This window comes from Anoplophora glabripennis, unplaced genomic scaffold (genome assembly GCF_000390285.2).
Source record: "Anoplophora glabripennis isolate ALB-LARVAE unplaced genomic scaffold, Agla_2.0 scaffold22, whole genome shotgun sequence".
NCBI lineage: Eukaryota > Metazoa > Arthropoda > Insecta > Coleoptera > Cerambycidae > Anoplophora > Anoplophora glabripennis.
In genome coordinates, this window is record NW_019416298.1 from 1,378,442 (window position 1) to 1,405,680 (window position 27,239).

Genomic DNA, 27,239 nt, shown 5'->3' on the forward strand with positions numbered 1-27,239 from the left:
AATTGATTAAAGTGACTACTTGTATATTTAATACTCACCCACATCTTTAGTATTTACACTATTTACAAGTTTATTATAATTAAATATAAATGCCAGGCAGTGCATATAAAAATATTACTACATTCAAAGCTTATCTAATGAACCACCTTAAGAATAAAATGAGATTGCAATTGAAACATAATTAATTAAATAATCTTCAAGCAGAATGTTATTTAAACTGTATTTCAACACGTTTAAAAGGGTATAAAGCTATATCATCCATTAAATTGATTTATTCAGGTTTTAATTGCCTTTAATCATGTCTATGTCGATTTTTATACATGTATCTATTTTTTTACATATTTTTCTCAAATTTGTACACCTATTTAGAGAGCTCGCGAATGATAAAACACATTAATTTAATGATACGATTAGCAATTAATATTTCTTCGCTAAATACAGTACACACTCAATTCAGGGGTGCAAAATCCAGTGGAGTAGTCAGATTTTAAATGAAAAAAGCGGTAAGCAATTTATATGTGACGTAATGGAACTTTTTAAGCACTATTATTTTAAAAAAAAACTAATTAAATCTAACAACGAATCCCTTTGTTACAAGAGCGATTGTATTTTAAGCATATAACTGACTTAAAAATCATTTTGAAGCATCACTTTTCAAACCAAATGCAACTGAAAATTATTCATCTAAGGCAATATTGTTGAACCGCTCTGTACCTGCACAATTATATAAGTCTGCGATGTGACATAACCGTATCCGTCACCAAAACAAACGAATTACCAAACGATTAAAAATAGATGCGACAACTTACCTCCATCCTCCTTTGCGTCAGAATTTCTGTGCTCCTGTTCATTTTTCCTGGTGATCCACTGGAAATCCGGCGACGAATGGTTTTGGAACCGAACGATTTCTGATTATTACTACTACCACTTATCTATAAGATAAAGCCGAGGCGTAATGCTAACCGCCCGCGTACTTATTCCGGGACAAGGTATGCATGTGAATAATGACGCTATCTAGACAATAATTAATGAGCAATAATAGAAGCGTCTGTTTCTATGCGATTTTGCGTGTGAAAGTGAACCGCTCGGTCCGGGTAGTGCGAGGTGGATATTAAGTGGATATCCTTGGAAATGGTTGGCAAAACCAAGTAGGAATTGCGAAAAGTCCAAGTCCCGATCTCAAATTGTTTGATTCCAAAAACTGATCCGCAAAAAGTACTTTATATCACAATCAGAATTTTTTCGGTGGTAAAAATGTACACCTGATGTTTGGGTATTATTTAGTACTCATTTACAGTAGCTTTCATGAATTTTTTCAAATTATTTCCACCCCTTAAGAAGTTATGAGCAGTTGAATAATTTCGTAAAAAAATTTTCAAATGTAACTTCGCAAAAATAAAGATATCAAACTTTTTTACATTTTGTTCGTTTGCGATTTTTAGTTTCTTTGAGGTGTTTTTTGATTTGAAAGCCAAAAAGGTGTTTTTTGAAAAAGAATGACGTTTTTTTTTCTTCGAAACATTAAAAAAATATCGTTTTTCATGCAAATTTATGGGACAGGTTCTAAAGTGAGATCTTTTTAATTTTTTTTTTTCGAAAATGGAAACATTTTACTATTTACTGGAATTTTTCATATCAAAATCGACAACAAACAACTTTTAATATCAGTCTATTTTAGCGAAACATCATCATCTACAGCACTTCTAGATTTGAAGGTAATATCGCAAAAAACAAATGGAGTTCAAATATTTTTTAGGTACGTATTTGGAAATTATGTATAATTTTCTCAAAATTGCAAATTGTGAACTTGTCACGATTTTTTAGATGCGCCAATTTTTAAACTCTCTTTAGTCTGTCTATTAGTTCCTCTTTTACTCTCTCTTTTACATTTCTTTGTTTTTACCGTCTTTTTTGACTCTCCGTCTGTTTTTGTTGCGCTCTTTTTTCTATTTTCGCTCTATACTTTAATCTTTTCTGCCCTCTTGTTATTTTAGCTCTTATTTCCTCTTTTTGGACCCTCTTTGGCTCCCTCTTTGTTGGTTTTGTCCATTTTGCTCTCTCTTTGCGTTTAAAATTTCATTTTTTCTCGATCTCTGCTTTTTTTGGTTCCCCCTTTGTGACACTTTGTCTTTACCTTATTTACCTCTTTTTTAGGTCTCTATTTAACTTTTTTGCTTTTTTTTTCCTCCCCTCTTTCAGCTCCCTATCTGTTAGCTATTTTTCTTCTCTTTTTGGTTTTCGCTCTCTCTTGCTTTTTTGTTTCCCCCTCCGAGCAATCTCATTTAGACTCTCTTTTGTTTCCTGCTCTTCATTGACTCTCTTTTTAAGTTCTCTCTTTTTAAGCTCCTACCGAGCTTTTAGCTTTGTTTTTGCTCCAATTTTTTTATTCTTTCTTTTTTGACTATTTTTTACCCTTTTTACCCTCTCCTTACTCTCTTTTAGTTTTTCTCTTTCTCAATTTTCTCTGTTTAGCTATTTGTTTGTTTCGCTTTTTTAATTATCAAAAATTTATTATGAGACAGTTTTTCGACATTTATTGGGAAAAAAATTAATAAAAAAGTAAGAATTGTAAAGTACTACATACATTAAAAATGAATACCCGGAATAGAAAATCTCTGTATAAAATTTAAAAATGAAAAGATCGTTACAGAGATTATTAGAGAGCGTTTTTGCGATGAATAACGTCACATTTTAGATAAAAAATCGCTACTACAGTTTTTCAAAATTGACACAACGATTATAAGTATTCAATTTTAAGCAAGTTGTAGTTTCCAAATATGTGTGCCGATTTTACAGAAATTATCTGATCTTTTTTTGCATGTAGCTTTACTTACAACTAAGTACGTCAAAAAGTGACATCCACATGACATCAACATACATAGAAGTTTTAGTTTTTCGGGGAAAAACATATTTTTACCTTTTGACCCCAAGAATTCGTGGTAGTTCGTTGTTGATGCAAGGAATATCGGACTACCCTGTATGAGCGTACAACCAAATTATTTTTTCACTCTTGACAAGGTACATACTTCATGTCATTTAACTGATTTAATATAAAAGTCATTTGGTTCACCCCATGCGTGTTTAACAGACGTAAGTTGACCTTAGGCATATATAAATTATAATGTAATTGTTGTTTATGGTAGGCAATGTGCAGTATGCAAAACTCATCACATTTTAGGTGCCGCCTTTAACCTGCCGATATGTCATTTTGGTGAAAAGTTGTGTAAAAGTGAATGGTACGTGACTGGACAGATTTTCCATTATGAAAAATCAGGAGTTGCTGCGGATTTTTTGACATTAAAACACGGTAAGATTTTCTAATTAAAAAAAATTAATTGTTTTAAATTTTAATGGCGATTTTTAGTAAGACGATTGAAAATAATAGCCGATATGTCAGTAAATTCAATACACCAGAAAAATGTCAAATATTTGTTTTCAAACAAGTTCAGAGAAGCATTTTTTTTACAATCATTGTTCCTCGATATGTTCGTGTTCTGCCAATGTCATAATATACACATAAACATCAGCGTAGATAAAATAAATATATATTTAAATTATTTCAGTGTTGCAGTATAATGAACTAAAAAAATTGCGCATTGTAAAAATACCGATAACTACTTTTTTAAATGTTACCCTGAATGAAGGTAGAAGGTGTGAATACTTAAACATCGTTTAAATTTTCCAGTAGAAACACAAATAATTTAATTATATCGGAAAATAGTAAATATCGCTTTAATAAAATAGATTACAAACTAATTGTTTCATTTAGCAGATGTAACCAAACGTGTATGGAGATCCTAAGCGAAAAAATCCCTTAATATTTTATCATTCATCAGATAATGTAACTGCAGATATTTTAAATAAACTAAGAGTATTTTTTTTAATGTTTCGATTGTTCCCATGAAATGTGGATATGAAATTCGTATTTTTATCATCGAGTTCATTCAAGAGTACTGTATGTAACATAGGCAAATTTAACACAAAGAACCTCCAAACCATGACAAAATTATAAAGAAATTATACATAATAATTGGTGCACTGGAATAAAATTCTAAACATCCTCAAATTAGTCCAGGCAATTTAAAAAAATACAAGGTCTGCCAATAGTCCGTGTACATCAGAGGTCCCCAAACTTTTTTGCCTCGTAGACCACGTGCCAATTTTTTCTAATAGTGAAATCATTCATCAACTTCAAATGTGTTTTTGACAGCTGACACAGTGCTACTCACTTTAATAGGCTTTGTATGTTTAGTAATCAAAACTATACAAAATGCAAATACAGTAAAATTATAACACAAAATAATTACACAAAAAATTTTCAAAATTTGGCTTCAATTTAGTTACGTACACTGAAAAAAAAGTATTTAGATCAAATGAGTTTTAAATTGAAATATTTGCCATAAATTTTATTTTATTTTATTCAAAAGTACCTATATACTTTCATCAAACTAAGTGAAATATTTGCTGTAATCTATAATTTTTCTTAGTTTATATTATTTGTAAATATATATGTATAATTTAATTAAAATCTTTTATAGTTTTGAAACTTATTATCTCGGACTTTAACTACAATATCTCTTACAGTTCATCTTAAATTGCAAACATATTTGTTTCAAAACTACCAATTCCTTAAAATATAGATGTATATTTAAAATTTAGCATTAATGTAGCAATTATTCAAGACGAATGTAGCATATTATAATCAAACTTATGTTTTCTTGAAAGAAAATTGTAGCAGGTCACAGAATGGCGTAGGTGGGAAGTAGCACGATAGATGGAGCCACTTACGCTCTGTGTATACACATGTCCTTGTGAGTAACGACAATAAAACAGCTGGATCGATCTAAAGACTTATTGATGAGAACCATTAATAAGTCCCAAACCGACCTATGTGTGGTTGGTTAAACTTACAAACGATCCTATCTGTTGTACTAGGTGTTGCGAGTTTGAAATAATATTTTTTTTTTACTACGAAATATTTATTTCCAAATATATTCTTAAAATAAGTATATACAATCATTTGACCAAAACTATTCAATTTTGTATTAAACAAACGATACATTAATATACAATACAAAACATGTTTCTATAAAATCTATGTAGATCATTTTTAAAATAAGAAATCATATTTCTGGGTAGAAATTTAAAGTATTTAAATAAATAAATAATTTTCTTGAAAGAAGAAAATATTTTCTTGCGGATATATAAACGTGCAATACCTTAAAATCAAATGTTGTACATTTGATGCAAGAAATTTTTTGCGTCAATATTTATCGATAATATTTAATTTAACATTTTCATACAAAACAGTGCAAAATAAACATCAATTTACAGAAAAGGAGCAAAAAATCACAGCTTAAAATAATGTCTAAGTATATTGGAGATACCGGGAGAAATCTATACCATTTTATAAATATGGGTTATTTTTTCCTTAAAAATATTTATAGACTTCGAACTTCAAAACCCTTTTTTTTACTTTTTCTCTAGCCATTATTTATAAGAAATACGAATTTTAAAAAAACGTCATTTTTTGAAAAATGTTTTTTTTTCAACAAATTAATTTTTTTTCAAACCTATTTATATTACTCGATTTCTAGGGAAATTTTACCCCAGTTTTGACATAAATACGTTGTTTTCGTTAACAAATGAAGAATACACAAAGGTTCAAAGTTGGCAAAATCCCAAATCGCACTAGTGTCACCTTTGAGAGTTGAATTACAAACTTTATTTTGAAAACGTCGCTTTGCTTTATTTTAAATTAAATCTAAATCGCCAAGACATCCCAAGCTTTTCAAAATTCGGTCCCCGAGATAAGTTTTGCATACTTTGCGTAACAGTTGCTCAAGCAACACCGTTCGCTGCAAATAACAGGTGAAAGTGATGTCTACAAACCGAGCCAAGTGCAAAACACGAAGACTAGTTCCCTGCGAACTGTTTCGCGAATTTCACAATTTGCAATACCCAGTGAAGTGTCAAACGTAACAGATTAATTGTCAAAGCGGAGCGATGGCTCAGCTCGGGCATTTGTTTCACTTCTGAATGTGATAATTCCTCGGTGATACCGTCCATTCTTCCGTCATGGATACAGAACAGAATAACAACTGTGTTGGAGTAAGTAGGATACGGGAGCGTTTTAGTGACTTGTGCGGCTCATCACTGAAACGGATAAGTGATTTTGTTATGTACAGTGTGACCCAAAAAAGTACTGCCTCTTTTGCAGTACGTATTTATTTTCTGGAAAATCTATAAATTGCTTTGTAGTGTAGTGTAGTCGATTGCTCGATATTCAGGATGTTTGGTAATGAAATGGTCAAATGGTCGTACTATGATGGTGGGGTTCTTGGTGTCAAAATAGGCTGATCTAACCCAACTTAATTTATTTTGATTCATAGTCGCCGGTTGAGAGGTTTTACAATCTAGATCTAGAATAACAAAATTCTGATATCTGTTTCTAAAAATTATGAGAAATTTACAATATGACTTTATTTTTATTTATATTATACATAAGTTTTGAAGTGGGGGGTAAGATGCAGTTATAAAAAATTGGGAGGTATTACTATATTTTCAGCTACAGTAACTGGGCTACACGTATTTTACTTTCAATATCCGTTTAGTGCATTTTCAATAAGCTTTTATCTGTCGAAAATGTTCCATTTGAAATAACGAAGTTGACAGCTATTTCTGATATAAGAGAGCACCCCCGAAAACCCCAAAGCCTAAATTTTCAAAATTGAAATCGTTTCTGAAATATTCTAATGGGCCGTCACCGTAAGGCAGCTTGTATATTTGAACTCTCTCTTCTACGAGTACATAACTTCCCAACTTTTTTAATTTTATAGTGTGGTGCCGTTAAATACAAAATGAGGAGAAACAATTATAATAATTGCGTTTACAATTTATATAGGTAAACTAAATTTTCGTTTAAGAAAATATGTCTTTAGGCACAGTCGTTTTACCGAAGGTCAACATTAAATATGATAAACTATTGTTTGCAAATTCATATGATTTCACTTTCAATAGTGTCGTCGCGCATGCATATTTATGAATTCTTCGAAACAACAGAATTTCAGGCGAAAAACTACAAAATGCACGATGAGGAAAGTCAATTAATTTATAGACCTACATATTTACAATTTCTTGCGGTATTTATTATTTATAGATGTACTTTTTATTAATATTTATGAATTTGTGTCGTTTTCTAAGAATATTTTTATATAATTATCACTGTAAGCAACAGTCATAGTGACTCAATTACTACAGGTATATTACCAGTGAGAGTAAAATTAGAAAAAAAAAAAAAATTGGAAAGTATAGTCGGTTATGCAGGTACATTAGCTGATTTAAAACATTGGCAAAGTTTAAGTATGTTCAATTTTGAACGGCCTGCATCTATGGATTAAAGGTCTTGCCTTGACTTTAAAACATACTAATTTTAAAAGTGGATTTGTTAAAAAGGCGTTCTATTTTGAAACAACAAGAGGCATTCAATATTATCAAACGTACTTGGAGGATGCTAGATCACAAAATGGGACCAAAATTTGGTGGCGCTCTGCACAATTTGTCTTTGTTATGTTTGATGTTGCTATTGATCTTAGCAGTTGAATTGTCGGCACTTTGATCTCGTTCAGTCGTTATCGGTGACCTTGGATGGAGAAGTGCTGACCAGGGCCGTAATAAGATTATCTTACTTGCACAGGAAAGCATATTAAAATAAATAATAATCGTGATAAACATATAATTTAAAAATAATATAATTATTAATTTGCAGGATTTATTTATAGTTTCATTATTACTTCGCGATCTTTTTCTAATCATCTTAGGTAGTTTATTCGCTATTTATGGTGGAAATATGGGTTTTCACACAATCTAAATTATATTGAATACCATTTGGCACATCTGTATTGACTACGTTTTATAATTTTTAAATTTACGGTGTTACAAAATACCCAAAAAAAAAACGCTACTTAAGAAACGCCATAAATAAATATTTTCAGTAATTTGACGGTGTTCACAATTCATATAATAAAAATATATTTACATACTTTAATTTACAAGTTATCTAAATTAAACGAACACGATACTATCAAGATAATCTAAAAACAGTTCCTACATTAAAACAAGTGATTTGCGTTTTTACTCTTATCTACGATATCAAGAGGGCTCTAGAGTGCATTTATATTTAAACAGTTCATCGTTCAAGCGATCTTCGACCGCTTTCAAGTGACGGCTTACAAAAAAAATATGAATGAAATTATTGAAATTACTTGTTTTTATGGGTTAAAGTTAATAAAGTTAAAATTATAAAAGCGTTTTAAAATAATTGGTAGAAGGAAAATCTTTGTAACGATTTGTGTCCGCTAAACTAAAGTTGGAAACTATATTTTGTAAAATTAATATTAAAAATATGTCTCACTCTGTATCGTGTATCGAATTGAGTCGTGATGTCAAAGTATGGTAACGAAATTGGGACAAATGTTTTTCCAGAGTTGTCTCACTTGCGAGTTATAGTGTTTAGGTAAATGAAAGTTAAAGATAATGTATTTGTCTGTGATTGTCATTATAGCCCGGGAGGCAGCGACAGAAATTTTGCACCAATTCCTACAAAGCTGATTTTTTCTCATTTTGTTGTATTGATATCGCAAGTAAACGGAACGGCAGTCTACCGCGCCAATGTGGGGGCAAACATTAATAACAATTTTTGAAACATGTAAATAAATAATATGTAAATGTCTTATACCTACAAGTGTGAAACTTTTTTGAGTGATCAATTATACCACCTAAAAATACAGTATAATGATAGTCTACCGCGTCGGAAGCGGGGCCATCAAGAGTCTACCATCACGGAAGGTGTTGAAAAATTAACTTTTTTGACTTATTTCTACAAGGCTGAATTTTTTTTCTCAAATACTTTAGTTTATAAGAGAACCAAAGAAAACAGTCTACCGATCATCTAAGGGTGCAAAGCCTTGATAGACGCAATGGAATGCACGATCTCCCAAGGGCAGTCGCTGCGCCAATCCGCTGTAAGTCGCTCTGAATAATAACTCATACCGAGATTAAATTAAAATCTACAAAGTTGCTTTTCTGTCTATAGGTAGTTTGCAATAATTATTGTCAATAAACGTCTTCTATCTTCGATAGCAGCTGCAATACATTAATTTCATAATTATTTAATGTTCAATCCTATATTATTATTTATAAAATGTATTGTTGCATGTTTTTTAAAATTAAATAACAAAATAATCTCCGATTTTATTATTAATTTTAAACAATTTAGAAGTAAACTGAATGACGAAAAGTACAGTAAGTTACTGTTATTCGGGCTCGGCGAATATTGGTTGGCTATTCAAAAGGCGAGCCAATATCCTTGGCTGGATATATGACCTCGGATGGAGCGGGGTCGAGCGGGATTATAGCTCTTTACCCACTTCTTCGCTGTAGGCCCGGACACCTCGTAGATATAGGCCCTTTCCCCGTCATCTTGGACCGCCGATTAATTCGTGGCGACTTTTCCTGTCCTGGCTGGGCCCAGCCGGAAAGGGCCCTTTCTTCTGGAGCTCCTCTTCCTTCGTCGGCTCATCTGAGTAAACCCCCACGCTGTGTCGTGTGTGGGTGAGGTCACGCAGCAATGCAGCTTAGGAAGCACTGTGTTAAGCCAACGCGGGAGGGGAGAGGGGTAAGGAAAGTAGGGGGGGAGATGTGTGTGTGTATATGTCGTCGTTTTCGGTTCTTGATACTGATGGTCTTGAAACAGACGGAAAAATTTCGACTCACCCTGCATCCAGAAGTTGATGTCTAGGCCGCCTGCATCTGCCGGTAGCCTCTGCGGATCAACGGGTTGCTGTGTCTGATTACTTTCAGCACAGAATAAATAGCTAGCGTAGCTATATATTCTGTGCTTTCAGGGTATTCAAAAGGTGTTATATCTGCTCCCTAAATATGTTTGTCTCGGCTCCGGCCATTCATCGCCTCTTGATCTTTACGCGTCGAATTTATAGCAGAGTCATCCGGTGTAGCCGACACGATATATAAGATACTAAATCTGATATTTTGAACGTCCCATTTAGTATTGAAATTTTGAATTTAGTCTGTAGTATTTAGTATTTTTAATTTTAAATTAATATATACTCTAGTATTTCCTTGTTATGTTATTATCGAAAATCATGAAAATTCTGCCACAATCCTGATCGTGAAGAATTAACAAAACAAAAGTTAACTCGGCAGTTGTAATTTGATCTCTTTTTAAGGTTCCTTGGCGTTCCGTTCTTCTATCTATGATTGTTCTATATTCCTTTCCGTTGTGTCACCAGATCATTTCCTTACTTTTATATCGGTTTTAAGGTTAGTCGTTTATCAGTTAAATCTAAATCCTTAAAATAAACGCAAACCAAACTACCATTAGTGAATTGTACTAAATTGGCAAACAAAAATGCAGAATGTTATCTATTTGTTTTTCATAGTTATTGATCATTTTTTCTTAGTACTTTGTAGTATCTTCAAAAAACTTCAAGTTAACTCCACTTTCAACTTTTTTCCAATTTTATCGTAAATTACCAGGATTTAGCATATCCTGTTTTTTTGTACCAATCAGTATTTACTGCTAACCCAAAGGCGACAACCCTGGTGCTAGCTGCTCACAAGTGTGGCTTTGGTAAGCGTCATGGATATAAATTATAAGTGAAAGAGAAATAAATTTAATTATCCAACGGTAAAAAGGTCAGTTATTTGAAAAAAAATGTATTTTCAACTTTTACTAATATTATAGTAGCTAAAATCTCGCTCGCTAATGCTAGCTCGTTATTACTAATATCGTACGTTTTAATAATGGTGCGAGCTCAAAAAATTATAATTATTTAAATTAGGAATTTTAAACAACCTCGCGCGCAAAAATTTTAGCCACGTCTACCAAAACTTCAGCCAACTTGTATCGAAGGAAGAAAACGTTTATTTGACGATAATTATCGTAAACTACTTATAGACAAAAAATCAGCTTCGTAAATTTTAATTTAATCCCGACATGACTAATTAATAATTATTCAGAGCGAATTACAGCGGATTGGCGCAGCGACTGCCCTTGGGAGATCGTGCTTTCCATTGCGTCTATCAAGGCTTTGCAGCCTTAGATGATCGGTAGACTGTTTTCTTTGGTTCTCTTATAAACTAAAGTATTTGAGAAAAAAAAATTCAGCCTTGTAGAAATAAGTCAAAAAAGTTAATTTTTCAACACCTTCCGTGAGTGGTAGACTCTTGATGGCCCCGCTTCCGACGCGGTAGACTATCATTATACTGTATTTTTAGGTATAATTGATCACTCAAAAAAGTATCACACTTGTAGGTATAAGACATTTACATATTATTTATTTACATGTTTCAAAAATTGTTATTAATGTTTGCCCCCACATTGGCGCGGTAGACCGTCGTTCCGTTTACTTGCGATATCAAAACAACAAAATGAGAAAAAATCAGCTTTGTAGGAATAATTACATCAATAGTGTCGCTGCCTCCCGGACTATTAGTACCATTGAACCAATTATATTCAAATTTGGCACAGCATACAATAGCATCAGTATCGCACCCAATAGTATGACCCACATGAAGTTTGAACTTACCACGTAGCTCCAGTGAAGTGTTATTACAATAACGGGACCTCTTTTAAAAATAAAGGATGTTATAGCACTGGTCAAAATTGCATATAATAATTTTATTGAATAATGCAATCAATTCGCAAAAAATATTATCAACTTTCTCCAAGAAAAACCTAGTCTTACTGCAAATTCACATTATCTGTAATCTTGTTATTAAACTTTAAAACAGAAAAAGCACATATTTTCAAAATATTTCCGTCTTTCTTATAACCACCCTATAAAAGATGTATGTAGAGTTTGATGAAGTGTGCTTTGTGAAGGAAAATGAGCGTGATCCCACAAAATTCAAGGCATACTAAGTCTGTTTTTAGGAGTAAAACTCTAATATTTCATATTACAGATTTTTTGAGAAACAATATATTTATGCCACTGGATTCAGGACCCCGCAAAACGGGACAATACCAAATTGTATCAAACATTTTTAAATAACAACGATTTTGTAGCCAAATCAAAAATTCTCTTTTTACTTTTTTTTTTTCAATAGTGTATTGTTGATATCAAGTTATCCATGAAGCAAACCAAAAAATGAGGTAGTTAGCTAATTGCCAAAAGTGATATATTAGTGTGTATTTAAGCTACTGGCGATAATGTGCCTTCGGCAAGAAGTGCTGCAATAGAATTTAATACTAGGCACTCAGACAAACGAGTAAGTTGGAGTAGTGTACAATAAATAAAGTGTTCCATGAAACAGGCTGTGTTTCAAAAAAATTACTTAAAACTAGCCATTATGGACGTCGTCGTAGTATTTTGAGAAATAACAACCAAATTTACAATATTTTAATAATAATTCCCGGGCTAGTATTAGAGTGGCTAGTTTAAATCTTAATATCCCTAGAAATAGTATCAGAACGTGCCTGACAAAAAATAAAAGTTATAAACCAAAATTTGTCCATGCTTTTAATTGGGAGATGGAGAATGACGTTTGGCGTTTGGAGTCTTGTATTGGTTACAGGGAGAATATTTAAATAATCCTAAATTTTTAAGTGATATTTTATTTCGTGATGAGGCCATCACATTTATTACAAATGGGGTAGTTTCCTTCCAAAATTGCCGTCATCGGTCAGCTGAGAATCCAGAATTTATTACAAACGCAAAAAGCTAACGTTTGGTATGGAATACTGAACAATAGAATAATTGGCTCTTTCTTTTTTGACGGCAATTTGAATGCGAATAGATTCTTAAATTGTCTTAATAATGAATTTCGGGACGCATTAGATGATTTGCCTTTAAGAAATCTCTTTAATTTGAAGTTTCAATCAGATGGTAGCCCTATTCATAACGCTGCTGCGGTGAGAGAATGGTTAAACGAACATTTTGAGAATTGTTGGTTAGGACAAAATAGTTCTTTAATTGAGTGGCCGCCAAGTTCTCCGGACTCGACGCCATTAGATTTTTTTCTTTGTTTATTGGAATAAAAAGTTTAAAATCAAGGTCACAAAATGTTCGCGAACTAGGACAATGCAAGCCTGTGCAGACATTATCCCAAACCAAATACAAAAAGTAATTACGAACGTACAAAAAGAATTGAGAAGTAAATGGTGGATTGACAGAAGTGGCAAGGATATAATTATTTAACTTTTGTTGGTTTCAGTTTCATTATTTTATTTTTAAATTTGTCAAAACTAAGATTAATAATAATTATTATAATACCACATTACTAGAGTTTAATTAATTTCATTTTATTGTTTTTGATTTGCTTTATGGACAACTTGATATCAATAAATTAATGAAAAAAAAAGTAGACGGCGAATATTTGGTTTGGCTAACAAAATTGTCATTATTTAATATTTTTTAATAAAATTTGATATTGGTCCGTTTTGGGGGATCATGAATCCAATGGTCTAAATACAGGGTGTTTCAGAAAGATTTTTTGTCTTATGAACTATATGTCTATCTCCTCTTATTTTCGAGATATAGAGCGACAAAATAAAGTTTTTTAAATAGAATTTTTACGAAAATTTCCAAACGGTGCGAAATTTTATGAAATTTGGTATTCCGGGGTTTTTAAGGACGCCAAATACGCTGGTCTAATTATTTTTTGTATATTTTATAGAGGGCGCTAGTTATGCTACATTCGTATTACATTTTAAGTTCAAATTTTTTTGAGGTTACGTTTAGGTTAGTCATTACTAACTACAGTCACTAACAATCACTAAAATTTTGATATAAAGTTAATTAGAGTTTAAAATATTACTGAGAATGTATGCGTTGTTTATGAGACATCCACCAATAAGTGTTGACATAAGCCTACTTTGAGAAAATTCACTTATTTTCTACACCGTAATATTGTAAGAGTTCAATTAAAAATATTTTTTCTCGAAAACCGTCCACATTAGGAAGTTCTAACAAGAGTACATTATTTTTAGAAAATAAAATTGTACATTAGAAATTGGAGCCACAATGGTAAAAAACCTGATCTTAAAAAAATTAGAACCTAAAATGTAATAGAAATTAACTAGCGCCTTCTATGAAATATCCAAAAAATAATTAGACCAGTGTATTTGGCGGCCTTAAAAACCCCGGAATACTAAATTTTATAAAATTTTTTTATGTAATTTAGCTAGTAGTACTTTATTTTCAAACCATAATAATAATAAGACTCACATAATTACAACAAATATTTATTTACATTTTGTGAACCACTCTTTACGCGGAAAGTAAGTCATCCTCACTATGCATGCGCATTAACGAATTGCTAGTTTGCCAAGTCATATGTCAAGAAAATTATTCCCCGAGGATATCCCAAGGATATAAGATATATGCGCTTATGCGCTACCAAACTATTTTTGGGCTCACTTGATGGGAACCGAAGAATATGAAAAGTACAAAACACGTTTTGTGGACGACTTTTTATTTTAAAATTTGCATTCCGGGCTAAGCTGTCCACTCGCCAAAACGACCAAAAAAAAAAACAACCATTAATTTCGCCTGCTTTTTCCCGGCCAAAAAACCTACTTACTGGGGCCATTAAAACGCACCGTTATCGTGCGGCTCGAAAGCAAGAAATTCCTTTTTATTGTATCACAAACAGTATAGTCGTCGCACGACGATAACCGATAAACAAATAACAACAATCGCTGGTATTGGCATATTATGCAAATAGGAGAGTTAATAAATACGGCACCAATCGCAGCCTATATTAGGGACAGTTTGTGGACAAGGGTGCTGTTGTTTGTCCTGCGGCGGCATCGGAAACCGAAATTCTCGATAAGCGGTGGCTTATCGCCGTTGAGGTGAAGATTTTTCGAGGACGGTTATCAATAACAATGGCAGTCTGGGGTGACAGTGACTCTGCTATAGTGTAGTTGAAGGAAGTGTTGTTGTGGAGGCGACTGAGGGGATGGAAACGTTTTTTTTATGTTGCTAGCCGGATATGTTTGATAAAGTAAATATTTTTGGAGCAGGTATATAGTTAGAGTGAATTTAATGTTAACACAGTTCTATGTTTAAAAAAGTATTTTCATTCATAGAACGTGATAATTCTGGTACTTTGAAATTGTAAATATACCCATTAATGCTACAAAAAATTATGAAATCATTTTATCGAACGGATTTTTATTGACTATTGTACTGTTTTGTTACATTTTCTTGAAATGGGTGATTACTATTTTGTGAAGGAAATAAAATAGTTTTCATTGTATCTACCAATAAATGGAATTGTTATCATTACTTTGACACCAATAATCTCGGCAGATACTCAAAACAATTTCACTTCATTTTATTCAGTAAAATCACAACTAAAAGTTATGTTGGTCAAAAGTATTTGTATTTCTATTTCTACAAAAACTGATAAAATTCCCTTCATTTTGTTTACAAGAAATTTATCTGTTACAGTACCTACCTAAACTAGAAAAACAAAATTAGATTCTGATAAACGAGTACATACAAGAAATGTTATATTTTTATAGTCCAGATGGTATCAAACATTGATAAGACAATTATTTTAACAAATACCTGTTGATAAATCAATATTATGAAATGAATCGTTATCATCGTCTTTCTATGGCGTCAAAATAATAAGAGCCTTTGACAGTACATCTTGATCTAGTACGCACTGATTTCTTTTAATAGTTATTTATGATACAAGTGTTAAAAGTGGCATTTTATTTTGTGAGTGAAGATGATTAAAAAACGAGCGTAGCGAGTTTTTTAACTTCACGAACAAAATAAAATCACTTTTAACACGTATATCATACACTATTTTTTCTACAAAACAATCGGAAGAACTTTAAACTCAATAAAAATAAGAAATCAAAAAATACCACACAGATCGCAGTGTTTATGAACCAAAATTTTCGTAGCAACCAGTACTTTTAACACTAGTGTTAAAAGTAACTTACTTTTAACACGCGTGTCAAAAAATGACATTTTTAACATCAAAAATGACAATTAAAAAGCCCACTTTTAACAGTTTTGTAGAAAAAAGTATTTTATAACTACTAGGTACTTGAATTAGGTCATAAAACCTAAAAAACTTGAATAAATTATTAGTAAATATTTTATTGCACTTAATGACGGGGAAAGGTATGTAAAATGATATCAAAAAAGTAACTTGAAAGAAGTGACGCTAAGTTGGAAAATTCCAAATAAGTTGTAAATTTACGGGTTTTTTCATTTTTTTTATTACCTACAATTTAAGGTAGGTATCTAGAGTCATGTTTCATCAATTTGTGCAAAATAAAGGTCGAGCGCGGAAATATCAGTTTTCGGAAATTGCGCATTATTATAGGAAAAAGCGATGGATGTTGATGAAATCTATGGAAAAGACGGTCAATCCGAAGACCAACATGTGTACCAAACGCCGATTCGATTGACCGTGAAATTGACTGTTTAATTATTAGACGATAATTTTAGAAGTTAACATCGTAGATATTGATCCAAAGAAATGTATCAAAAAAGAAAAGTTTTAAATAGTTTATTTAAGTAGCTCTTTACTACTAAGTAAAACGTGCAAAACAGCGTTATAAACAAATTATCCCAGGGTTAGGCAAAAGCGGCTCGGGAATTTGCTCTTTTTCCATTAAATAGCTTATTTTTAAATAAAAGTTTAACCCTTTCTTTAATTGTCTCTAAAATCTCAGTCCGATATGTCCAATAGTTAAATTAACGTTATAAAAAAAGTCATCTTGGGAACAAAGGGACTTAGGTGATTTCTTTTTTAAAAATTACCGTAAAAATAAGCCTTATTTAATGCAAAAACATACCCTTCCCCCTCATAAACTGCAATTAAAATGTCTACTAATAATTTTTTCACGTTCAAACTCTAATTCTACTGGAGCATACCTCATTTTAGTGGTATGGTATCTTTTTATACAGGGTGTGTCAAATTGCACATATCATGTGGCCTATGTGTGGACAGGACTCCTTAAAATATGAAAAAAAGTCCAGAAATACGAAAAAAAAGTCTAAAGTTGTTTACGTTTTCATTTTTTTCTTAATTTATTGGGTGAATATTTTTTACAAAATAATGAACAAACCTTTGCGGCAAGAGATTCCGCGCCAGCTTTTTTCTTTTAGTGGTGTTATTTTCCACATTACTCCAAAGTTTTTACTAAATCCCAGTGAATTAATGACTGTTTTCCCAAACGTGACAGGAAAAAATTGATTTCTCAAATTATCGATTTTTAATGTAATCTTTGTGCTCGTCTACGCAAATTTTTACAGTAGAGAGATATCTCCAACATAATGTTTATAGCATTTACAAATAAATGCAATATTTTGAACTTTGGAAATCGTTATCTGGGCGCCTATTTGAGAAAAAAATTCAATGTGTGATACACTAGACTACCATACCCATACGTCAGAAATTGTATTACCATAAAAAAATTAGAGTTGATCTTCAATAAACTTGAACGACCTTAAAAAAAATCCACTCCTTTTTTTTATATTGCTATGATGATTCAAATTAAAATTTAGATATCTTTTAGTGTGAGTTGGTTTTCTATAAACATTTGTCTCTAAAAAATTACCTTTTTTTAATTAAAATGTCTAGAAATCTACTATCTAGAAAAATATTTAATTGCAAAATAATTTATTAATTGCAAAATAAAAATCATTATTTAGAAGACGAAAACAGATTGATTACTTTTTAAGGTGTGCTATACCATTGTACTTATACAACGGCTATACAGTCTGTCCAAGATAAGGATGGGAAATGGTAAGAGATACGGGGTGGCTCAAATTAGAAAAAAGTTGTTTTTTATACTTAACAATATGCCGTTTAGAAAATTTTTAAATTCCGTGTAGTTCCGGAGATATACCGAAAAAACACGAAATTTTGCAAAATCGTTTTATTTTTTTTCTGGCTTTATTTGAAAACGAATTTTAAAATAAATTGCATATTTACATTGCCACTTTTTTCGCTCTATCCAATGGCGTCAACATTTTTGCAATCCGACGTTTCGTCTTCGAGGGCCCATTGTCAGGTTAATTTTTTTAAATACGTCCCTGCTACTTTTATGAAAAAATTTAGTCATTTTTAATTCCGAATTAAATGATATTACTATTGTAATCGCTTTAAAAGGTTTTTAGCTTGTTTTACCTATCATTTAATATTTTTCCTAAGTACAGCTCTGAACGCTTTCAAAATATCTGTTGGAGGAAGTCATAACAGTATAAAAGTCAATACAGCACAAAATATCCAACAATTTTTTTTATTACTACAAGCAATACTAATTAGAAATAATGAAACATTTCATAAATTCGTATAATTTTTTTATTGGGTACAACTTTTTTGCTGATTAAAAAAAATTGTTGGATATTTTGTGCAGTATTGACATTTATACTATAGTGACTTCCTCCAATAGATATTTTGAAAGCGTTCAGAGTCGTACTCAGGAAAAATTTTAAATGATAACTAAAAAAGCTAAAAACCTTTCAAAGCGATTACAATAGTAATATCATTTAAATCAGAATTAAAAATGACTAGATTTTGTTATAAAAATAGCAGCAATGTATTCAAAAAAATTAACCTGATGATGGCTCCAGGAAGACGAAACGTCGGCTTGCAAAAATACTGATGCCATTGGATAGTGCGAAAAAAATGGCGTTGTAAATATGCAATTTATTTTAAAATTAGTTTTCAAATAAATCCAGAAAAAAAATAGAACAATTTTGCAAAATTTCGGGTTCTTTTGGATATCTCCGGAACTACCCGGAATTTTAAAACTTTCTAAACGGCATACTGTTAGGTATAAAAAACAAAACTTTTTTCTAATTTGAGCCACCACGTATCCCTTACCGTTTCCTAGATCCTAATGCTATCCCATCCTTATCTTGGACACACTGTATATGTACAAGTGAAGCGATTTTTTAAATTTATTGGCTTTTCTGTGTTATTTTTTGGTTGCGAAAAACTGTTTTTATAAAAATAACCCTGGATTGATTCTTAGGAGACTGATCATGATAAGGGCTTATTCAAATAATTTTTAAAATGTTTTCATTTGTGGCAAAATACCCAGTAAAAAAATAAAAAAGCTTCCATAAATAATTATGGGTTGGGAAAATATGAAAGAGTGCAAAATTTAAACGATTTGAAAATGGGTAATTTTAAATATAAAACGCAACAGAATTTCTTTTGTGAGAAAAAAGTACAAATTCTGGTCTTAGATAAGTGAAAAAATGTTACAACAAGAAAGACTGGACAAAATTTTTATTTGTACCCTGCAGTTCTACCCATTCCTGAACGACTCTGGTCCATAATTGTCATTTTCTCTTAAAAAGGATGAAACTATCTCTTACTCCTCTATTGAAAACTTTTTCCCTTATTTTTAGAACTTTTATTACCACTTTATTCGTAATAAATCGTAAATTTCAAATATAATTCAAAATTTGGTACCTAACACCTACGGTTTACAAATTTTGGTTACCTTTTGAACTTGTGGCAGATTAAAAATGCTAATCAGTTGCGTATCGGCAGGACGGCACATAAAATCGACATATTATGTTTTAAAAACTAAATTTTGCTCGAAACCCTGTAACAACTTCTTCTTCTAACATTCCTCTGTGATTCCAGATGGACAAGAAGGCCTTCAAAGGCACAGACACCGGTACCGAGCTAACTAAAGTGACGGTGAACGGAGCTCCTCCCGCCAGGGCGACGACTACCTGCACCCCGGAGGTCTGCAGGTCAGCCCGGCAACGATTTCAACCCCCGGACTTGTCCTCCGACAGTCCGTGGAACCAGAAAAAGACTTACTTCTTCATCGGCACGTTAGTGATATTCGCGGTGTGGATTGTTATTTATTCGATTGTAAGTGAACTCAAGCTAGTGTGATATTTAATCGGTTGTTATAATTTTTAACACTGTTTGTGATTATTAATAAATTTTGTTACATATATTTAAGAGATTTTGTGGGTAAACACACTTTTGGTAGAAAAAATTATAAATTTAAATAACTTGGAAGTCTTGCTCTCGTTTCCAGTTAAATTTAGTATTTTATTGTAAACTAAACAATAAAACTTGATGATGGAACATTTGTTTCGAGTATAAAAATGTATTACTGGTTGTATAACCAATTATACAACCAGTAATACAGCCCTGTACTGAAAGTGGAATATCTCTAACATAACCCCACATTATTAAACAGAACAAGATCATTAATTTTAACCTATTATTTAATAAAAAACCGCTCAAGTTTAATTTAGTCACCAGAGAGCAAGTAGATAATCTAAAATTATCCTTATTTACAGAGCCAAGTTGAATTTCAACAGAGTTATGTAATTAAAAGTTTAAAATAGGCAAAAAATCACCGAGACAGTTTTTAAATATTTTAATACTGAATAATAAATAATTAAATTATTACATACTTGAATTTTTTCTAGACGTCTGTCAAATTATCGTTTGATTTTAAAGCTGTCATACGAGAACTTGCCGATATCCTTTTCTTTACTGAACACTGCCCTGTCGATTCTAGACTGGGGACTACCCGTCCTCTCTAACCATTGCTTCCTAAAAATTAGGACCGAGTAAGTATGAACAGTGAGTCAATTAGAGGTACTTACATCTCGGCAACCTTAGACGGACTTCCTTCTATAACTCCTTTGACAGTATCCTGTACGGTATTCATACACCAACCTCTCAGTCCTAGACGCTTGGCTTGTTGTTCGGTATACTAAAATCAAATTTTCATGCTGTTAACTTACCTCAATTGTACATTCAAGCAGATATCTTACCTTGCGGAAAAATACCCCTAGAAACGCAAGCAATTAGATATTTAATTAAGAAAGTGAAACGTATATTTACCTTGGACTCTGCCAAAGACCTCAAAATCTACGGAAACTAGTTTCTCATCTGAACTCATCTCGGTGCTATCGAATGTAAGTAGCACCCAAGCAAACAATGTAAATATAACGAAAATGTACACAAACTCTATCAGCCGAAACAGCTGATAAACACCGTAAACAACAAACATTTTGACATCTCAGAGCCCTGTTTGATCGATTGTACCATTTGAAGAAATTACAGCACACAAATTTGTTGTTAGCCATACACAGTGTAAAGTAAGAGTAAACCACACTCAAATGCAATAGTCGATAATGTAAGTTGTTTTAAAAGCCATTGGATTTGAATTGAACTTAAAAAAAGTTTTAGCTTATTAAAATTCTCAATTTGAAATGTTTTCAATTTGAAGATATTAACGAAAAACTATCGAATGAACAGAGCTGCAATTGCTCTGAACACCAAACAAACGCACTTTAGCTGTTCTGAGAACAACGCATCTCCAAACGTCAAGTGACGTCAAATGTCAATGATGCCCGTCGTGGAAAAGTAAATGGGGGCTTGACGTTCTACTACAGCTCTCCCAACTCAATTCAATCTGTAGCAGTTCGCGTGTTGTTGTCGCGTTGTAGCGATGTCAGTGTGGTAATTTATTCGCGCATTGGGTATATAAACAATGGTGACCAAAACAATGACTACGTTGCTAGTGTCGGCTGCTGAATTGTCCAATATTTTCTCCGTCCTCGCGGTATTGTTATGTTTCTGTGCCATGATATTGTTCATCACCAGGTTTGTTATTATTTTCTCTTATATTTAAGGCTAATAGAACTAGAATATCGTTTTTTCTCCGGTTGCTAGGTTCGCAGAAGTATGCAGAAATCACACCCACTCGCCCGATTTTGCAAGTGGTGAAGGGTGAAATTGCAAATGAATTTTATGAATATTTTATTTCATTATGATTGAACGAGTTTTTTATTTAAATCCTCGCATTCATAAATGTGTGGAATAGATAAATGATTGTGATTTCCGCATATGAATGTGCTAATTTGTCTTATCTAATTTTACTAATAAGAAGCAGATAATAATGGGAAAATCTTTTGTCATGGGAACGTTGTTGTTGTTTACTATGTAATAAATTTTGTAGTCAAAGTTTTTTCACATAAGATACCTAGGTACTCTTTCTAGATTGACTAAGTTTCGTATAATTTTATAGGTATTTTGAGGATAGCTTCAATCTTTCAAAAATTCGAAAATCTTTAGGATTAGGTTTTATGAGATTCTCATGCCTACGCCACTGACATTTAAACTAGCACATTTTATTACATTCATTGGGCATTGCATAATAATAAAAATAGACTGTGGTCATTATAGCAAATTGATGTTATTTAAGAGAAACTTATGCAATTTGCTATTTAATATTTTTTTTTAAATACGATTCTTACAATAATTTCGTTATGATTGAAAATGTTGGTTGGATGTAAGAAATATTTCTCTTTCAGTAGTCAAGATTCGTTTGATCGTTCACTAAAAAAAAATCTTGCGTCAAGAATATATAACTACCATAAACTAGGGGCATTATTGGCCTTATAAATCATCCTTGGCATATTTACAAGTAATAAAAAAATGCAGTAAGCGTAGGTCGTGGTTTGATAATATTGTTTGGAATGCTAATGAAACGACCAATAATCGATATTGGTCGTTTTTCTCAATTTTAATCACGATTCGTTTAAAGTTGTGGAAAATGTCTGCACGTGTGTTTGAAATTAGGTAATGCGCAAAACAAATATAATATTTTTGCCAAGTTTGAGCAACGACTGTAATGCGCAACAAAACTTTCTAATTTTAGAGATAAAATCGTGATTTTTTTCAACAAAATTATGCTTTCCAGTCTCTCAAAATATAAATGCAATAAAAAATATCGTTGTGAAGAAGAATCGTTTTCAGTTTTAGTAGTAAGCACAGTGTTGATTTTATTACGAAAAAGTACATTAATTAAAATGTATACATATTGTTTAAAATAACGAATATTTGAATTATGTAATTCCATTCAACAATATGCATTTAAAACCGCATTGTCCTGCTGCATTAGGATCTGGGTCGGAAACGTTGTATAACATAGGTTTATGCTATATCAAGACATTGGGAAGCATTTAACGATGGACAACGTCGATATTAGTATATTTCGAGTATAATTTAAATTATTGTGTAATAATTAGTACTTTGTGGAGTCATTTGCGTAATTCCGATGACGTGTAAGTGTATCCATTTCTGAAATATCTGCTATTAGTTTCGAAACATACTATTGCTTTCGAGGCGTATACTGTGGAAAAAAACTTAAAAGTTTCGATAATACCTCAGCTGAGTTTTTATTTCACACTATGATAAACTAATAATTAATGAGTTTTACCACTTTTAGTAACCAAATCAAGTTATCAGTTATACCTGTTAACTTTTTATTGTGCTTTAATATAATGTAAAATTGTTTTTGATATCATTGTTGCAAAGTTTTGAGATTCCCACACATTTTTGGTGCTTCGAATAGGATGTGATAACATTTATATTACAGTCTGTTTTACATATATGTATTATTCATTATACTTGAAATTTTCTTGTAATCTTGATTGTTTATTTATTATTTTTATATATCAAAAATGATCTAAAACCTGCACTTATGTGAGGAAAAACATAAGATATCATTAAACTTGGTGTATTTGTTTATAGATTCATGAAGTAGAAATATCATTTATTAGTCAGGACGCTGTCAATGGTTCTGACCATAAAATGAAGTCAAAAACCTCAAAGTTGAATGTACCAGTGAAAATGTTAGTGGTATGCTTAGAGATTACATTGTTTTAAATAAGAATTGCCAGAAAATGAAAATATTATGCGGAATATGAGTGGACTATTTTAGAACTTGTTTATTATACAGGCTGTCTTACGATGACGGCCCATTAGAATATTTCAGGGACTACTTTGATTTCAATTTTGGAAATTTAGGCTTTGGGGTTTGCGGGGGAGCTTTCTTTAAATAAAATAATGCTATTGTTGTTTCAAAATTCAAATGTATGTGTACATGTCCAAAGGAACGTACAAACCAGTTCTTGGTGGAATATGAACTAAAACTACTGTGGTAGGGCACGCTGAGGAGGACGGTGAATTTGGCGAAACGTCCACAAAGCGTACATAAATTTTAATCGTAGTATTCCTGAGGGTTATTTAATTTTAGTGGAAAGCATATGTGTATCAATGAGTTGGGTAAATAATAATGCATTGTTATTATGCCTAGATGAGTAAATATAGTCAAACAAAACAAATATTGTATCACGTGGTGAGTCGCCGACAAAACATCACGATTGAATTATTATTCTTCCAAGAATTGTTCACGCGCGGTTAATAGAATTTTATATTTTTAACGAGATGCACAGACAAACGATAATGTTGGAAATAAAGCTAAACTAACTTTAATGGGTCTAAATTAAATTATGTGCCATAATATATTCTTAAACATTACAATATTTTTTTAAAATAAAATAATCGTAGTTATAATAATATATGAAAGTTTATTCACAAATGTTAATAATAAATCTCTCGTATTCGTAATATGAATGTTCAACAGTTTTAACATGTGGTGCACAATTTGTAACTGTTTACTATAGCGTTAAACTCCCAAAAATGTATACAATTAATGCTTCTAAATTGAATTGTTTTCATAGCAAATTTCACATTTTTATCAGAAGTTGCCGTGAATTAGACATGGCATTTCTCTAATAAATTTTGTAAAAAAATATTTTTTCCATAAAATATTTAAGAAATATCAAGTTGTAATATATCGTTGACTGCAGAAAAAATACTCTATCGAACAAGCCAAAAAATAATAATTTGACTATTAAGAAAAAACAATTGAAAATCGCCTAACGTTCTGATGATGACAACAAAGATTAAAATCAGTGCTCGATTGTAGTATTTGTCAAGCCATTAACAACAGTCTTTTGTTTTTTAAATAGAACAATTTATTAACAGTTACAGCTTGGGGCGTTTTTTGTAAGACAGCCTTTATATTAGAGAAAATGATGGCCATTTTCAACAGTTATTTTAGTGCTATCTAAAGATGTCGGTAGTTCATGTGGATAAAGTCGAATTTGTTAATGTTTTGTTTGTAAGTTCCCCTTTCCTTAATGTGTTAAAAACAAAATAAAGTATCTAATTTAATGAAATTGCTTTTTCTTGATACTTTTTTGTAAATGTCAAAAATGACACATCAAACCAAAGCCTACTAGTCATAAAATTGCATAGGTATTTAATTTTTTGTTCGATTCAATTAGTAATGACGCTGTTTCACAAAATTCCGATTTTCTCAAAATGCGTCATTTTTTCGAGAAATTTGTAGGGGTAAAAAAATTTTTAAAATTAAATTTCCTGTAATACTGGCAAAATTATTTAATAATTGGCACACTGATATAAAAAATCGATATCATTTTAAGGGCGCCTTACTCCTAGTCCGGCCCTTATTGGCCTCAAAAATTCATATTTTTACCAATTAAATATAACAATAAACGCAAATCATGTACCAAATTTGTTTACCCTATGTTAAGGCATTGCTGAAATATTGTTTTTGAAAATTTAACACTCATCTTCAGAGGCCAATATATCTTTCCATACATCCCAGAAAAAAATGTTACATAACAGATCGATATTTTTTAAGAACCTTTACACGTGCCTGCTCTGCGTCGGAAGAGTTATGAAACACCCTGTATGTCTCGATTATTGCAACATGTTAAAAATTATGGACGTGTTTTAAGTTTTAACTGTTTTTTGGTTGGTGCATTCGAAAGGTTGTCAACAAACCACGAAAATCGCTTTTGGGTCATGGCCAACTTTGGAGCAATCGCCAAGCGAGAGATTATTTAACGATGTCATAATTTCTCTCTCATGGTTATTAGCTTACGGTTGTTGTGAACGCTAATACAACTTTTCTATCGATGCTGGTATACGATAAGAGCTAAAGGTCATCGTTCCTAGTTCCATCTCTGAGCAGGATTGATACAAGCATTGAAATAATTTATTTGGTTTTAGGAACATGATGGTGCTGCGAGTACACGGCGAAGAGTTCGTCTTTCCGTCAAATCTGCACCAGGTGCCGCCCAGGGTGCCGCAAATGAACATGATGAAGGTCCACATCCCCTTTACCTTCAAGCTGTTGGAGACGTCCAAGTCGTCGTATTCTGGTAAGTCGGTTCAAATTACAATTTTCACTGGCGAATCAAATAAATTAAGCATAGTCGTTTCTCTCTCTCTTTTTTTTAATAATTCTTTACAAAAGATTTGTGTAAGCTGTTTGAGACACGTGTTTCGTAATTTTTTTGCACGCGAACAGATTTAAACAATAATTATGTGATGACCGTAAAGACAAATGTACAATTAGTTCAGTTGGTATCTGTTTCGGTATAGATGTTTTATTATAGTAACCCTAATTTTTTTTGCGCCAACAATTATGCACAACTTTTTCAGCAGGCGCATATCGCAATTATCATTCTACATAATATTTAGAACTAAACTTCTGCAAAAAATTAAGGGAGCAAACAAATGTTTCTAATTTTTAGTGATTTTTAAGAATGCTGTATCTCAGTTAAAAATGATCGTATCAAGGTTTTAAAAAAAGCATTTTAAAGCGCCGAATGTCTAGTTTCCAGATTTCTTAACTCAAAATTGTTAAAAGCGACAGTCATCGCGAAATTCTAAGAAATAAGACTAAAAAAATTGGAAAAATTGTTTACACAAAAAAATTCAATGAGCAAAAAATGCCCAATTGTGAAAGAATTGAAAAAAAAATCAAATTTTTCATTTTTACAAACGATACAGGATGCTCAGAAATGTAAATTTTGCTCCTTTAAATTTTTCTGAAATTTTGATTAAGCGGTCCGAAAAAACCGTTCGATAGATCGATCTGCCCATTTACGGAGCTTTTGGGGGTACATCGATGTGTAAAAATTCGTACAAGCATTAGACTCTCCATTGATATTAGCAAAGATGCGATCGACTTAGCAAAACAAGTCAAAAAGTCACTTTTTTCACTTTTTCAAGTTAATGTCGAGGATGAAAGAAAATTTTTTTCTTCCAAGAACGCTACATAGCCTTGTAGGAGGTTTATTCGAGATTTCGAAACTGCCCGTCAATTTTCTGTCTGATCATTAGTTGTTGAGATATTGATGGTTAAAGCCAAAAGGACGCTTTTGTATTCGTAGTCGAATATCTCCGGGTCAAATTAACGTAGAGAAAATTTAAAAAAAAGAAATTAAAGCTGAATGAACAGGCTATCAACTTCATATCATGATTTTTGTGTAAAAAATTTTTCCAAGGCCGTGGACAGAGAAAAA

At 31.9% G+C, this 27,239-nt stretch overlaps 3 protein-coding genes across 6 annotated transcripts in view; 2 read left to right on the plus strand and 1 right to left on the minus strand.

Moving 5' to 3' along the window:
- Window positions 1–1,653: 1,653 nt before the first annotated feature.
- On the plus strand, window positions 1,654–20,078 carry LOC108917285. 4 transcript variants are annotated; one of them, XM_018723797.2, is made up of 3 exons: window positions 1,654–1,756; window positions 3,179–3,307; window positions 19,660–20,078. In XM_018723797.2, exon 3 carries the CDS (start codon window positions 19,660–19,662, stop codon window positions 19,918–19,920), a length of 261 nt encoding a protein of 86 aa, XP_018579313.1. In that variant the 5' UTR covers window positions 1,654–1,756; window positions 3,179–3,307; the 3' UTR covers window positions 19,921–20,078. The 4 variants fall into 4 exon arrangements, with proteins under 4 accessions (XP_018579313.1, XP_018579314.1, XP_018579311.1 ...); XM_018723798.1 differs by lacking the exon at window positions 1,654–1,756 and adding an exon at window positions 3,072–3,090; XM_018723795.1 differs by lacking the exons at window positions 1,654–1,756; window positions 3,179–3,307 and adding an exon at window positions 5,811–6,111.
- A 323-nt stretch (window positions 20,079–20,401) lies between these two features.
- LOC108917286 (acylphosphatase-1-like) lies at window positions 20,402–21,065 on the minus strand. Its single transcript, XM_018723800.1, has 4 exons — window positions 20,890–21,065; window positions 20,820–20,836; window positions 20,649–20,758; window positions 20,402–20,595 (listed from the first exon to the last, which is right to left on the minus strand). Exons 1-4 carry the CDS (start codon window positions 21,056–21,058, stop codon window positions 20,481–20,483), a joined length of 411 nt encoding a protein of 136 aa, XP_018579316.1. The 5' UTR covers window positions 21,059–21,065; the 3' UTR covers window positions 20,402–20,480.
- Window positions 21,066–21,408: 343 nt separating this feature from the next.
- LOC108917274 (cell growth regulator with RING finger domain protein 1) overlaps window positions 21,409–27,239 on the plus strand; it is a 50,708-nt gene continuing 44,877 nt past the window's right edge. The window contains exons 1-2 of the mRNA XM_018723783.1: window positions 21,409–21,654; window positions 25,939–26,090. Coding sequence (XP_018579299.1) covers window positions 21,542–21,654; window positions 25,939–26,090 — 265 coding nt within the window. The 5' untranslated portion in view covers window positions 21,409–21,541. The remainder of the gene's footprint in view (window positions 21,655–25,938; window positions 26,091–27,239) is intronic.

Bases quoted from the DNA above. Each gene is read 5' to 3' on its own strand.
- LOC108917286 (XM_018723800.1), bottom strand. From the start codon at position 21,058: ATGTTTGTTGTTTACGGTGTTTATCAGCTGTTTCGGCTGATAGAGTTT. The intron at 20,596-20,648 runs GTAAGTACCTCT...CCTAATTTTTAG, and splicing joins CCGTCTAAGGTTGCCGAGAT to GAAGCAATGGTTAGAGAGGA.
- LOC108917285 (XM_018723795.1), top strand. From the start codon at position 6,079: ATGGATACAGAACAGAATAACAACTGTGTTGGA. The intron at 6,112-19,659 runs GTAAGTAGGATA...CTGTGATTCCAG, and splicing joins AGAATAACAACTGTGTTGGA to ATGGACAAGAAGGCCTTCAA.